The sequence below is a fragment of the Martes martes genome (assembly GCF_963455335.1).
Source record: "Martes martes genome assembly, chromosome: 4".
Lineage (NCBI taxonomy): Eukaryota > Metazoa > Chordata > Mammalia > Carnivora > Mustelidae > Martes > Martes martes.
The window spans coordinates 106,588,855-106,603,923 of record NC_137891.1 but is presented as its reverse complement, the minus strand read 5'-3'; the positions used below and the strand labels follow the sequence as shown (position 1 = coordinate 106,603,923).

Below are 15,069 nucleotides of genomic sequence, written 5' to 3'. Positions count from 1 at the left end.
CTACTAAGCACTTACTTGGGCCAGGCACTGTTTTAGATGGTAAGGATACAAAACATTAAAAAATACATATATCCCTGCCCTTTTGAGCTTAAGTTCTGCTGGAGAGACAGACAATAAAAAAAATACAAATAATGTAAATGAATAATGCAGTGTGTGATATTATGCTCCAAAAAGTAAAATATAGCAAAGAAACATAAAACATGTATTATTTTACATAGAGTAATATGTAAAGAGAAAGAAACATAAAACATGTATTATTTTGCATAGAGTAATAGAAGACCAAGAGTACAGGAGCTACAGTAGCTTACTGAGAAGATGACATCTGAGTAAAAACCCAGACAAAATGAACCAAGTAGAAATGTGGAAGGAAGGTACACTTCAAGCAAAGGGCATAGCAAGTACCTTGCACCAGGAGTGTGCCAAACTTTCCAGCCAATGGTGAGGAGGCTGATGTAGCTGAGAAAGAGAGAGCATGGGGATGCCTAGTAGGAGAGGAGGTGATTAGGTAACAAGCGGGCCATGTGACATGGGCCCATATAAGTCATTGTGAAAGCTTTGATTTTTATTCGGAGTAAGGTGGGAAGCTATTGGAGGATCTTGAACAGAGGCAGGATCTGACCTAAAGTAATAGGATCGCACGTGGGATACAGTGATGAGAATAGGTGGAAAAGGTGCAAGAAATAGACCAGTTATTATAATACTATATTCTTACACTTCTACTATCATAATAATTCACACTAGAGATAATGTCTGCTATGCTGATAACAGTAGAGACAGTGAGAAGTGTTTGGATTCCACTTAGTTGCAGTACTCTGTATATTCACAAGCTACACATTCATCTAGTATTCCCTTTTATGGTTTTTAAAAGTGGTTGTAGTTTTATTTTTTCATTCTGCTTTTTCTGTTTTGGTTTTATTTTATTTTATTTTATTTCTTTAAGATTTTATTTATTTATTTGTCAGAGAGATAGAGAGAGTACAGGCAGGCAGAGTGGCAGGCAGAGGCAGAGGGAGAAGCAGGCTCCCCACAGAGCAAGGAGCCCGATAGGGGACTTGATCCCAGGACGCTGGGATCATGACCTGAGCCGAAGGCAGCCGCTTAACCTACTGGGCCACCCAGGCATCCCTCTGTTTTGTTTTTAAACCTCCATCAAAGTTTGTCTTGCCAGTGGTTGTCAGCCTTAGGCTGTGGAAACCTTAGGGAGCCATTGGAAAAACTGAGAGACGTCCTTCTCCTTTTTGTTGTAACACGATTCAAAGAAAAGTATATGTTGGCATTTAGCTCCTTGGGGGCTTGGAGATACAAAGGCTCCTATAGTTTCTGACACAGGGAAGAACCGTCCTGTCCTAAATCTGCCTCTTTTGAGAAACACTGTCTTCTCTATTTTCAGTAATCTTTCAAAGAACTAGTTTTTTAATATTGTGATTTCTAATAGTTCCTAAGTCTCTGGACCATTAATTTCTGTCCTTTATTTCCTTCCTTACTATTTCCTTGAGTTTACTTTGTTGTTGTTCTTCTAGTTTCTAAATGCAAATGAGTTTATACTTGTTTTCTGATCAATGTACTTGAAAGTGTAAATTTCTGTCTAGGTGCTCTCTCAGCTGTGCCCTGCAAATTTTGGCATGTGATCATTCACATTTCCCAAACACATGCCATGGCACATAAAGAGTACTCAATAAGTATTTGTTAACTAATTCAATTAATCTCTGACTCCTCCTTTGAGCTAGAGAATAGAATCCATGTTTACTGATATGTCGTATAATAACAGTATTACAGTTAATAATCTAGATAGCAGTTTACTGAACTGTTGACTAATAAAAATAATAAAACAGCATACCTAATAAAACAAGGGGGCCCTTATGTTTGATTACAGTGTTAATATCTGCCCTTTCTGTTCCAGGTGCAGCAGTTGCAAGGAGTTTACAGTTTACAAGAACAGCATTTCTGGACCTTATGTTCTGATGTTTATGTTGGGACCTTGAAATTAGTAGTAGCCCCTGATGCTGATGCCAGGTGGATTTTAAGCCAAACACATAATATTTTTACTCAGGTATGACTTTTTCACTAACTCTTAAAACTCTTTGAATTTATCTTATCTACTAGTTCAAGAAATATTTACTACTTAACATGTTAAATATGTATGTATATAAATACACATACACACTCACACACACAATACTATGAGGAAACATAACAGTACTTTCTTTCAACCATACAGTCAAAATTGGGAGTTCTTATTTTAGCTAATACTCTTAAGGAAGATAGTCTCGTTCTGTCATTATACTCATTGGAATTCCTTTAAGAAAAAGTAGGTTCTCCTTTACTGTATACTCCTTATAAGACATGTTAAATGCTGTTTAAAGCCAAGAACTAAAATAACATTTGGAATAAGAATAATGCTTTGTCAGTGGCTTTAGCTAAAAGTAGGCTATGTTAACATTTTTGTGTGATAGCAAAGCCATAGTTCTGTGTGATTTAAAAGCTTAATATGCTATTGTATTTGGAATCATAAATTAGTGCATAGCTTGCAGCCAAATCACTTTACTTGATGCTTATGCTGTCTGAAGTTGACATAGTCATGTGACTGATAATCAACTAGGTATCTGTTGGGAGAATAAGAACATCATGTCAAGAACATCTAAGGAGAGAGTGAGAAAATACAAATTCTTTTTTCATTCTATTTTGCTGGAAATATTTGGTGAAAAATCTGGGTGTTGACACTGCTGCCAAAATTATCTAACATGTAGATCTAATGAGGAACTGTTTCCATGCCTTAAAAATGTATACTTAAAAACTGGCCTGTGCCTCCTGGTGTGATGCAGTGAGAGTGTGTGGTACTTCTGCCGGAAATGGTTAATGTGAATCTAATCAGTAGCAAACCACCAGAGAAACCCAGCTTGTAGAAACTTGTACGAGACTGTTAACCTATAAAGGGGGGAAGAATAGTGGGAGGTTATGCTAGATTAGAGGAGACTTCACAGTTAAATGCAGTGTCTTATCCTTAACTGAATCTTAGATTGGGGGGAAAAAAACAGGCACAGAGGAGATTATTGGGTAATTGGGAAATTTGAATATGGACTGCATAATAGTTCATAATAATTGTGTAGGTGTTAGATTTCTTGGGTGTGATAATGGATTGTAGTTATCGAAGAATGTCCCCATTCTTACCAGATCCATGAAGGAGTTAGTGGCAAAGGATCAGGATGTCTAATTTCAAATGTTTCAATAGAAGTACAAAGATTATAAATAAATACAGAGAAATAAAGCAAATGTGGCAAAATATTAAAGATAGTTGACTTTATTTTTTCAAAATAAGTTAAAAAAACAAAAACTGGAGGTTCCTCATTGTCACCAGGATAAAACCCAAACTTTCTAGCATGGCCCCATTAACTTTTCAAGCCTCCCACTATTCATTCCTATATACCTCATACCCCTGTAGACTGTTTACTTTTCTGTGTGAAACAAAGATCCTCCTCTAACGTAAAGGCCCAATTTAGTTGTTACTTTCTCTCTGAAGCCTAAAGACCCCTCTAAGCTGCATAACTTCATCTTGTGATACACATATCTATCTGCAGGTTTCTTCCAAACGTCATGATTTTCCATTCTCAATGCTTAAGAAAGATGTATGTGTATAAAAAATTTGTTGAATAAACAAATTCTTCAAAATGTATTTGACCAACACCATCTTTACATGTGCTAAGTATGAAAAAATATGGTTGGGTTCCCATTGGTCTGTTTAACCACAGCATGAAAGGTGGTAATGATATATAGAAATAGAAAGATATAGACACACACACACACACACACACACAGAGGGAAAGAAGGCGGGAAAAAGGATGAGAGGAAGAGAAACAGACACATGGTATCTTCAGACATGGAAAACAGAACATAATATGCAATTTAAATTCAGGATTTTAGCATAAATTAAATGATCTCTCGTCTCTAATAATGAGAAATGTATGGTTATGTTCCTTTGGGGATAAATAATGAAATAATTTTGTGTAGGCAACAGCAAGACTTACTCTACTGGGAAGCGGTATGCTGTACCGCTTACTCCAGAATTTTAAGAACTAGGTCTCTTTAACAGACACTCCGAAGTCTGTATGACTGTCATGTCATAATGAGGCATGCAAGACCTGCACAGTATGTCTGAATCCTTCTCACATCTCAAAACAGGAGGAGTTTTAGAGGCAAAAGGAGAATGTGGCTGCAATAACCTTGCTTTTTCACTGTCATTTCTAGATCATCGCTCTCTCCTTTCCCCATCTCCTAGTCCTTCCGCCATCCTTAGTGTGAGCTTCTGTTGACCTCCAGGACATGCCGCAGTACTCTCCCAAGACTTGGACACTTAGTCACGGTTTTCCCTCTGAAAAGGAATGCTGTTTCTGGGTTTAGAAATGCGCAAGCAGCTGTGTCCGGGCTTAGGAACTGCTGAAGTCGCAACTGCAGTAGGTGGAGGAGGCTTCTTCTGGAAACCTTAGACATCTTGGCTTTTAAAATGGCTGAAGCTGAAAGTTTATTCAGCTGCTTCTTTGGTTTTGGAAACTGTATTGGGGTTTTGAAATTTTTAAGCTCTGAAAAATATTTTCAGCCCTTTCATCAACCAAGGTCAAGCCCACTCTATTTCATTCCTTGCAGAGCAGGACCTTGCAGTGAAGATGTTTCAACACATTTTTTCCAGAGGGGAGGAGGAATCACCCTACTAATGACTTATATTCCATACCTTTCATTATTTTCAAATTGCTTAGTGATCATTGTTTTAGTTCCAATATACGCAGAACTGAAGTTCCGAAAGACTAAAAGAAGGATTTCCTCAGTAATAAGTTAATACTTTTGGGTTGTTGTTGTTGTTGTTGCTGTTTTTTAAGATTTTACCTATCCATTTGACAGAGAGAGGGATCACAAGTAGGCAGAGAAGCAGGCAGAGACAGAGGGGGAAGCAGGCTCCCTGCTGAGCAGAGAGCCTGATGCGGGGCTCGATTCCAGGACCCTGAGATCATGACCTGAGCTGAAGGCAGAGGCTTTAACCCACTGAGCCACCCAGGCGCCCCTACTTTTTGATTTTATGACATTTTCAGATGTCTTTCTTTCTTTCTTTTTTTAATTTATTTATTTGTCAGAGAAGAGAGAGAGAGAGCGAGCACAGGCAGACAGAGTGGCTGGCAGAGACAGAGAAGCAGGCTCCCTGCCGAGCAAGGAGCCCGATGTGGGACTCGATCCCAGGACGCTGGGATCATGACGTGAGCCGCAGGCAGCCGCTTAACCTACTGAGCCACCCAGGCGTCCCTTTCAGGTGTCTTTCTTATAACTGATCTTCTTTTTTTTTTTTTTTTTTAAGATTTTATTTATTTGACACAAAGAGAGACCATAAGCAGGGGGAACAGCAGGCAGAGGGAGAAGCAGGCTCCCCACTGAGCAAGGAGCCCGATGCAGGACTCGATCCCAGGACCGTGGGATCCTGACATGAGCTGAAGGCAGATGATTAACCAACTGAGCCACCCAGACACCCTTATAACTGATCTTAAATCAAAATTTAAATGATAGTTTTGGTTTAAAAAGTTGTTCTTGTTAAAATATCTGTGAAGACAACTTTAAACTGAAAAAACCAACATCAGTTTGAGAATTACATCTTTCTTTTCTGTTGATAGAAGTCTAAGCTGCATGACTATTTTAGAACTATGTATTAGGCATGGTTTTATTCTCATTTTTCCTGGTTTAAGTCTTTAATGGCCAGCTAAAGCTGTGCATTACTAGAGAGTAAAATAAGTGACTTGGTGAACTTAGATTCTTTAAGGAGTATTAGGTAAGGGATAATCCAATCTTGAAACTACAGGGTTTTCTGTTGACATAGAAAAAGTTCTCTCTTCCATTCTCCCCTGCACTAACTCTTTAAAAAGGGGTTATCCTTTGGGAATTGATGAAATGGATATTTTTTGTATTTAGTATATGAACAAGAAGATTAAGATGGCAGTTTAACATTTTATGTGTCTTTTAAACTTGCTGATACCATCTGTTAATTTTTTAATATACTATTTTGTTAGAAATAATGTTGGAAGAAAAATCTAGAATATGCTTGTGCCCTCTTCAGTTCCACAAAGCACAGAAGACAAACCTAAAACATGCTATCTACTTTGCTCCCTGATAGAACTTTTTTTTAAAAGATCTTATTTATTTATTTGACACAAAGAGAGAGTACAAGCAAGGGAAGCAGTAGAAGGAGAAGCAGGCTCCCCACCAAACAGGGAGCCTGATGCAGACTTTGATCCCAGGACTCTGGGATCATGACCTGAGCGGAAGGCAGATTGCTTAACCATCTGAGCCATCCAGGCGCCCCCCTGTTAGAACTTCTATTGTATTTCCTCATCTTTTCTCCTCTTCTGCCTATTTCTGTTGTGCATATTAAGTCCTGAACCCCCTGATTCCTGCTTCAGCTTTTGGTGCTCTAGCCTCTAGCCTCAAAATAGAAGTTCACACTGATACCCAGGAAGGAACCAGAAAGCCTCCTCCCATGCCCAATGGGAGTTTCCCGAGTTTCAGGAACCTCACCAGCCTCCATGCTCTTGATCCCTTCCTGCCTGACTACTGACCCCGCCCAGCCTCCTGTCTGCTGGGGAAGGGCAGCGAGTGGGAGAAGCTACTTACCCCTCTCCTGGGGGCTAGCTAGTCTAGCTAGTCTTCCACCCTTTGTTTGTTTTCCTGTCTGTAGAAGGTTTTCATCTGTCCTAAGTGTCAGTTCTGCTTGCCAACTCTGCAACTTCTCCTTAGCCAGTTTTCCATTTTCTTCATCCTGTGTGCTTAATGCCCACCAGAACCTAACCTCCTGAGGAGGTTGGAGTAAACGGCCATGGGATGGGAGGCCAACAGGCCCCTAGGTTCGTTGTTTCTAATTAATCCACAAGGTTTAAGCCCTCACTGGTTGGTTGGTAGAGAGCAGAAACAGCAGCGGCAACAGCAGCCGGGCCTTCAGTGAGAGCCCACCACGCGCCAGGCACTGCGACAGCTGCTTAACGGCTCGCCCCAGCCTCCTGCAGAACAGGTGCTGCTATTTGTAGTTTATAGAAAAAGGAACCCAGGCCCAAGTTACTGCTCATGACTTACTGTTTCACCATATTCACTCACTGTTTCACTAATTCTGAGACGATCTAGGTTTCACATGGAGGATGAAGGCAGTTTTCAAGACTTCATTTTAAGGGATAAAGATTAATGTTATATGTTCAGTCGAAAACTAAAGTATTAAGTTTCTGTGGAATTGGTAGAGAATACAGACAAACCAATAATTTTCTATAGCCATATTCCTGCGTGTTTTTTTTCCTTTCTTTCTTTTTTTTTTTTTCTCCTGATTTGTTTCCTTTCCGCAACAATGAATATTGATAATGAGGATTTCTAAGTCTATGGCACCAGGTTCACATTTATTTTCTTAGGAGCGCATTGTGTTGAAAATGTTTTAATGATTCAAAAAAGTATTGACTGAATCATGGTTTACATGACTCTCGTGAAATAAGACACAATATTATATGGTTTTCACTTATTAAAGACAAGGCTTTTAAAGACCAAGCTCCAGCTCCTAGTGCCATCCCAGTGGTAGCATGTTTGATGCAATGGAGCCCTGTTTTGATCTGCTAGAGTATTTGTCTTGTGTTTATGGTGTGGATAAACTGTATAGAAAACCTAGTTTGCATTCAGGGAGTAGGTGACTCGCTATAGGGTTCTTTGGAAATTCTGCTTTTCTTTCTACTTTGAAGGAACTTGAGAAAGGAATATGGGAGGGTGGAAAACTTGAAGCCATCCCCCTCAGGACAGCTGGATGAAGCAAAATGACTTTTTCTGTTAGACTGAGTTTTTATGTAAAGCTGTAGCCCCTCAGGGGAAAGATACAAGCTTGAGTAATTAACTCATGATTATGCAAAGATCAATTTACCTAGCCTCTTTGTTTTTCCTCTTTTTTTTTATTGCCTTGGGCTAACCTCATTTCTTATTACCGTCTTCACTGTGTTAGGCTGGGGCTGAGGGAAGTGGCACGGATAGTAATAGGAAACCAACTTATTTTGCCCATTTTACTTTCATTAACAATTTTGTTAAAAGAGAAAAGGAGAAAAGGAATTAAGCCAATTTACTTGGGCAGTAGTTTTTTTCTTAAGGTTAGATATAGAAGAATTTTGCAGAAGAGTTCCTTATTTCAGAAACCGTCTCGGTTGAGTAAATCAGATATACCTACAACGAATCTTAATAGTTTATTTAAATAGCCTTTTACAGCATATGAAATCCTTTCTCATATATTCATATACAATCCTGGGATGTAACAAGGGTTTATTAAATACATGTCAAATATTAGATGAACATAGAACAATTTTATGAGATAGGTAAACTTGGTATGTATCAGTGCTTTTAAAATGAGAAAAACTGAGATTTGATTTTAAATCTTAGCTCAAAATCATGCAGATACTAAGTTCTGTCTTTATTCTACCATAAGCCTCTTTAAGGAAAGGCTGCTCTTAAATGTAGTTTCCATAAATCTGAATAACAAATAAGCAGTTTTGCAGAGCTTTAACTTGACCACAGCAAGGATTTTTTAATGTTATTTCATTATTATTATTATTATTACTATCTTTTTTTTTCATTTTTATTACTCTTTTATTACTCTTTTTTAATGAGGCAAGAAAGCTAAAACCTCTTCTGTGCTGGTAGGGTCTACTCAGCTTTTTATCCCATTTGAGTAGTTCCTGCTCCTCCCACACATTGATTCATGTTGTGCAGAGTCCACCTATTTGAACGCTAGGAAAAAAAGCCATGCTAGAAATTACTGTAGTGTTAATCCCTGACTCTGATTTTTTCCCTTTCCATTAATATTCTAATTTACCTTTCATTCTTTGGTACTGGCAAGAAAATGCTTATTGTAACTACTGTATGCTTTAATTTTTTAAAGCTATTTTTGTTTGAAAGGAATTCAGTAGAATTTCTGTTCATCCAGTAAACATTTATTGATCGATAACTATGGGCCAGGCACTATTTGAGGTACTAGGAATCAGCAATGGAAAAAAAAAAAAGACGAAATCCTTATTATGTAGAGATTACGTTATAAGAGGTGAGTGACAGTAAACATAGCAATGGAGGTGATGTAAAATGGTCAGGTTCTCGGATTGGGCTACTTTGAAAGTAAGGCAAACAGGTTTTCCTAATGGGTGTGAGAGAAAGAAAGGTCTTTAGGTTGTAACATCGAGGATGGCATTGAGCCATAGAATATACAAGATCACCAGGCTTTCAGGGAGGAAGTCAGACATCTAGGTAGAACTGTGAAGTAGATGGCAGGTAGGTCCCAGTGGGGGAATACAAGTGTGGGAGGTGTGAGCATGCAGATAGTACTAAAAGTCTGGATGGATACTAGATGAGATCAGCTAGGGAACAAATGGAGAAAAAGAAGGAATCTGAGGACTGAGCCTTTGAGTATTTCAGTGCTAAGTGCTCAAAGGTAGGAGGAAGAACCAGCAAAGGCGACTGAGGAAGACTGATAACTGAGGTAAAATGTCACCAGTGAGTCTTCTCTGAAAGCCAAGCGAGAGGGAAGTGTTTCAGTAGGAAAAAGTATGTGCCTGTGTCCTTGCCTTTAGAGTAAATGTTTAGAGGATGGACAGGTGAGCACTGGTCCAAGCAACTTGGAGGTGACCTTGACCAACAGCTCTGCAAAGTGCTGGGTGGCAAAAGTTCAGTTGAAATGCGTTCAAGAGAGAATAGAGAAAAGAAATTGTAGGCAGCAAATGTACAACAATTGATAATATAGGAGAGCTGGGAGCAATTTTGAGATAGTCCTTGAATAGCAGGTTCATATCCAAAATTGAAGAGAGGCGTTAGAATGTAATTAAATAACCGACAGATGTGAAGTGTTTGCTCATCGTCTGTCACAAGAAGATTGAGACTGAATCAGTTTATGATTTTAGTAGCCAGTTAGGCAAGCACAGTGTTGTTTGCTAGCAGAGTACCAGTAGATGGGTAACCTTACTGTCCCAGATTTCACTTGGACACCATTTATAATCAAGAGCATAGCTTCTGTAGAGGTAAATGGAGGATCTTTTTGCAATTATGAATATAATTATTTCTAAGATAAAATGACTGGCCCTTTCTGGTGAAGAATGGAGAATTATTTTCCAGAGACAGAAAAGAAAAATAATGCTTTCCTTTTTCAAAAAAATGAGATTTTTTTTTTGTTTTCTGTTACTTTTCTAAGATGTATAGGCTGCTATTGATTGGTTCGTTCGATTTTCTGATTTTTTTTTTTTTTTTTTTACTTTTCAGGCTGGAGTGAGACAGCTTTATGTACAGATTGATTTTGCGGCCATGTAACAAATGAAAGAAATTATCCTTCTTGGGGGACCTAATATTTCCGGTACTGTACAATTTAAAATGTTGTAGCTAGCTTTTTAAAACAGAAAACTCGTCACTACAATTCCCCAGCGCCAAGCAGACCAGGTAGTGTCCGCAGTTGTGCTCGGCCAGGAGCACACAGCTAAGGGAGCAAAATTAAGAGGATCTCTCTTGGACTTTTGGTCTTGTCTTTTGTGCTCTTCCCTCCAAACCATTTTGATTTCTGACGTTTGTAGTTTTGTCCCAGAATGTTATTTTTTGTTTACTGGTTTTTTTTTCCATTTCAAAAATGCCCTCACTCCCAGTCATCATCCTAGCCAGTACAAATCCAGATGCTGGGCATCCAGTCATCTGGAAAGTCTTCACTGAAGCTGCTGGAAACCACTGCTTTCATTTACAGAAAACTAGTGTTATTTAAAAAAAAAAATGGAAATCATTTTATATGTAATGTCACAATGGTTGACATTCTTCAGTATAATCATATGTTTGTAAAATTGTTTGTACCTTGCAAACTTATGAACCAAACCATATTGGGTTTTCAAAGTGCCTTTGTATCAGAAAATGTATTTGCCAGCATAAAAATGTACCATCAAAGGTCATGTGTATGGTTTTTTCCAATGGATAATTCTATAATCTGTACAAAGTAAGACTCTTCTAAGTGATGTATACAGATTGTCTTTGTGTGTACTTCCAACCTAGGTTTAAATACATGAAAAGTTTTCTCTTACTACTCTGTCTCATCAAAAAATAGGTGTTATTTTGCTTTTTAAATCAAATTCAGTTATCACATTATTCTGTGGACTGTGTTTTCAAAACTTTGCAAACACATGTTATATAGACGATTGTTTTGACTTACTTAAAACATTTGCTAAATCCCAAATTTCTTTGAAAGCTACTGTGTCTGTGAAAACTTCCCTGTGTGTCATCTTGCTATTTTTATGGGTTTTTTTTTATTTTTATTTTTATTTTTTATTTTTTTCTAGTGAGGGGGCAGAGGGAGAGGGAAAGAATCTTAAGCAGGCTCCACACCCAGCATGGAGCCTGACACCAGGCTCTATCATACAACCCTGAGACAGTGACCTGAGCCAAAATCAAGAGTCAGACGCTTAACCCACTGAGCCACCCAGGAGCCCCTATGGATTTTATTAATGGAAGGCAATGTAGAGGGAAGGCAGAAATGGTTATGACATTGTTACTTTGTTTTTTCATTCTTCAAATGCCAGGTCATACAATTTGTTTTCCTGTGCAAGCATTGCACAAATACAGTTGCTTTCAAAAATCCTAAAAGCAACATTTTATTGAGTTTGAACTATTGAAGATACAGATCAATTGTGATAAAACAGGTATCTTAGAAGTTAATAAGTTGATTTCTAGGTTTTTGTGTATTTGAAAAATAAAATTGTGATTTGAGATGCAAGTGCTTGAACACTCAAATATTCTCTGTGTTTTTGAAGAAATATTGATCTGGAGAGATATTTACCCATTGTTCTTCATTTTATCACAATGTATGTTCCCTCTTAACTTTAAAAAAAACTGAGAATTCTTGGGGGGGGGAACTCTGCAGGATGGAAATGTGATTGTTTAGCATGTAGTCCAATAATAAGCACTTTTTCACTGATGGGGCAGAAATCGCTGTTGATTTTGTGTAAGTTTTAGAGTATCTTTCTCCTTATTTCGGATCTACAATTTATGAACTAAAGTGTATTAGGAAAACTGGACTACTTTCTTTATGCTTTCCCAAACTGCTGCAGATTGCTATGAGCTGTTGACAGTCCCCTTTTTGCAGATTAAGCAGTATTTTCAAAACATGTTTACTTACTGTCAGGCAGTTCTAAAGCTAAGAATTCCTGCAGTAGAATGTGTTTAACTAAAACAGTTCTTAAGAGTTTGGGGAGGGAAAGTATAAAAGGAAATGTTCTGATAATGTACTGCTTTTTCATTATATGTGTAAATGGCTGTTTGGAAGTTTGTATCCGCTACCAAGCCTGGGATATTCTGTGTGTTTTGGCATATTGTGGAAAATGTCAGATCTAGATGAAGGTGGGAATTTTGGAAGTGTGCCTTTAAAAGCTAGTATTATATGTAATTGTACTGATTGTTCACATATGGAGACAGTATTTGCACTGGCCTGTATACCTGACCAGTGCATTTTGAAGGTCGAATTCTGCCTTTCATCAGGCCCTCCATTCCATGTGAAAGTATGCATCATTTTAACTATACTCTGAATACACAAGTGCATGCATATGTGTTTTTTCTTTGATAAGGCATCGAGCATACAGATTATTAGACTGAGACAGAACTCTAATTTTGCACCTTATTTAAGAGATTTCCAGTTCGTATCATTTGGCAAGTTGGCATTAACATTTATGCTTTAATTAAATGTCCTTAAACCTGTGTGTGCAGCAGTGACAAATCAGTGTGAGAAAAAGCAATTTTGTTCTCATTCTAACAAATATTCTGTCTCACCTGTGTTTTTGGCACAGGTCTATTGCTAAAGTAGGTAATTTCACTGAGAAACTACCTGATTGTTGTAATAGATGGGAGATGTTTCTAAGGTTAACTCTTGGGGTGGGTGAGAAGGCAGGCAGTGAGTCTCTGAGTATAACATTGCTCGTATTTTAAAAATCAGAATATTCCCTGGAGAACAAATTTGTTTTGTTCTGGGAAAGTTTACCTTGCTTAGTAAACATCCCCAAACAGAAATACACCTATATTAGTTTTGTGTTTTAAAATCTAGATTATATTACTCAAAGGGCTTACCATATGTGTGGCTTTATTTTGCTGACTCCCTGTGCACTTTTGTGAAGGACAGTGTGTAGTTCAACTGTATCTCTGTATTCCTATCATCACCAAGCGGTTTTCTGCGGAGGCATAAGCAAGTAGCAGCAGACGTTTAGTGACGTTGGAATGTCCCTTGTCTCCAGATGCTTCAGCATTCTTCAAAGCCTCCGTGTAGACACCAGTAACCAAAATACTGTGACTTGTGCACCTTTGTAAAGCAGCCCAATTGGTGACTCCAAATGCAGTTGATCAGAGTTCTATAATGTTTTTACCTATGGAATTATCAATTTTATAAAGATTACTAATATGGTGGCATCCTCATATAATGCTGGGATTTAAGAACAAAAATACGTCATTGCTGAACACAGAATTTTACATCTAAGGGACTGTCCTTAAAAGCAGTCTCGTTCTACCTCTCATTTTACAGATGAGAACATTGAAGCCCAGAAATGCTGTCATTTACTCACGGTCACAGAGATAATTAGTGGCAAAGCCAAGACTAGAATCCAGGTCTCCTGACTCCAAGTCAAGTTCTTTCTATTCTACTGTGCTGCCTCTCCAGTGTAATATTTGCCTTTCTGTAAATGTGATGAAAAAGCATTTGTAAATAAAGGAAAGCTGACCTCCATTTTTGGTACATTAAGGCACTTTATAATGGAGTTTTATTGTCTTATTTTTCATAAATATGAGGTTCAGAATATTATTTCCATACTTCCATTATGAGGTTTAGAATATTCTTTATGGAAAATAATAATTTTTGTACTCTTTTACTTTTTTACTCTTATGAAACCAGTTCCTGATTTTTAAAATATGATGACATCTGTACTTTGGATACTTTTAACTTGTGAGTGAATTTTTCTGTTAATTGCCCAAGGCTAAATCCAGTTTAAGGATTGCTTAGTTTCTTTATTTTGTTTATAGTCTGTGAGCTGGTACTTTCTAGAAACCGGGCTAATTCTCACAGGTCATATCATTTTGTTCTTGATACTTCAGTTTTCACTTCCTGGGGAGGTTTTTGGATTTTTAACATTTATCCTCAGAACCACACAAAATTGGGCATTAAATGAAATAGAGAACAAAACAAGTCTTTTAATTCAATAGGGTGAAATTTTGAAGTCTTACCAGAACCCCAAATGTTAAATTGCTTACTCTCAACGTAAAAGCATTATCTTGATAAAGTTGAACTTTTTTCTTTCTGTTATCATCTTCAAAACAGAAATCATTTTCCAGTTCACAAGAACTTTGGCAAAAAAAAAAGGAGAAATTTTATTTTTTGAGAACAGTCATTAAAAGTTTTATTAATAGAAGAAGATTGTCTCAAGACATGACCCACTAGCAACCTTAGTGATCCAGATCTCTACCATGGAGATAGACTTACTTACAGTGAAAAATTATGTATCAAAAAAGGTATCTGCTGAGAAGTATCATTATATTTAAAGGCCAAATGGATGTGAGTCTTTTTGATGAGGGCATCTTTGGTTTGTATTTAACCATTTCCCAACTACAAATTATATGGAAAGGGTGGGATTCAACCTTTATTAAGTATTTCTGTGTCTTTGGCCTTTTCCATGTTGTCACATTTGAAAGCCTCACATTTCAATAAAGAAAGAAATTTTGCATGCTTTTATGATTGACGGAGGATTTTCAAATTCCCTCCCTGGGGAAGGAATTCGTAACCATCACTGCATTTTACAGATGAGGAAGCTGTTGTGGGAGAATTTAAATGACTTGCCTGAGGGATAGCCAGTGGTAACGCACTGACTTTAAATCCAGAGCTTTTTTTGATGATGGCTCCGTTTTATGTATATCATTCTATAGTGGTAAAAAGATACAAGAGGTTGTAGCAGATTTGAACAGACTCTCCAATAAAATCAGTGAACAATTACCATGACAAAACTGATTATGGGGTAGCAGTTGTTACATATACATTGC

General features: G+C 37.7%; 1 protein-coding gene across 2 annotated transcripts in view; it reads left to right on the top strand.

Moving 5' to 3' along the window:
• Positions 1 to 14,759, top strand: part of SLC30A7 (solute carrier family 30 member 7) — an 84,894-nt gene extending 70,135 nt beyond the window's left edge. Inside the window, exons 10-12 of one of the 2 annotated variants that reach the window (XM_080800312.1) lie at positions 1,901 to 2,050; positions 10,288 to 10,378; positions 13,565 to 14,759. In XM_080800312.1, the coding sequence (XP_080656438.1) occupies positions 1,901 to 2,050; positions 10,288 to 10,335 (198 nt within the window). In that variant the 3' untranslated portion in view covers positions 10,336 to 10,378; positions 13,565 to 14,759. Of the gene's footprint in view, positions 1 to 1,900; positions 2,051 to 10,287; positions 11,772 to 13,564 lie in introns of those variants that run through there. The other variant, XM_080800311.1, reaches the window with a different exon arrangement.
• The last annotated feature ends 310 nt before the right edge of the window (positions 14,760 to 15,069 follow it).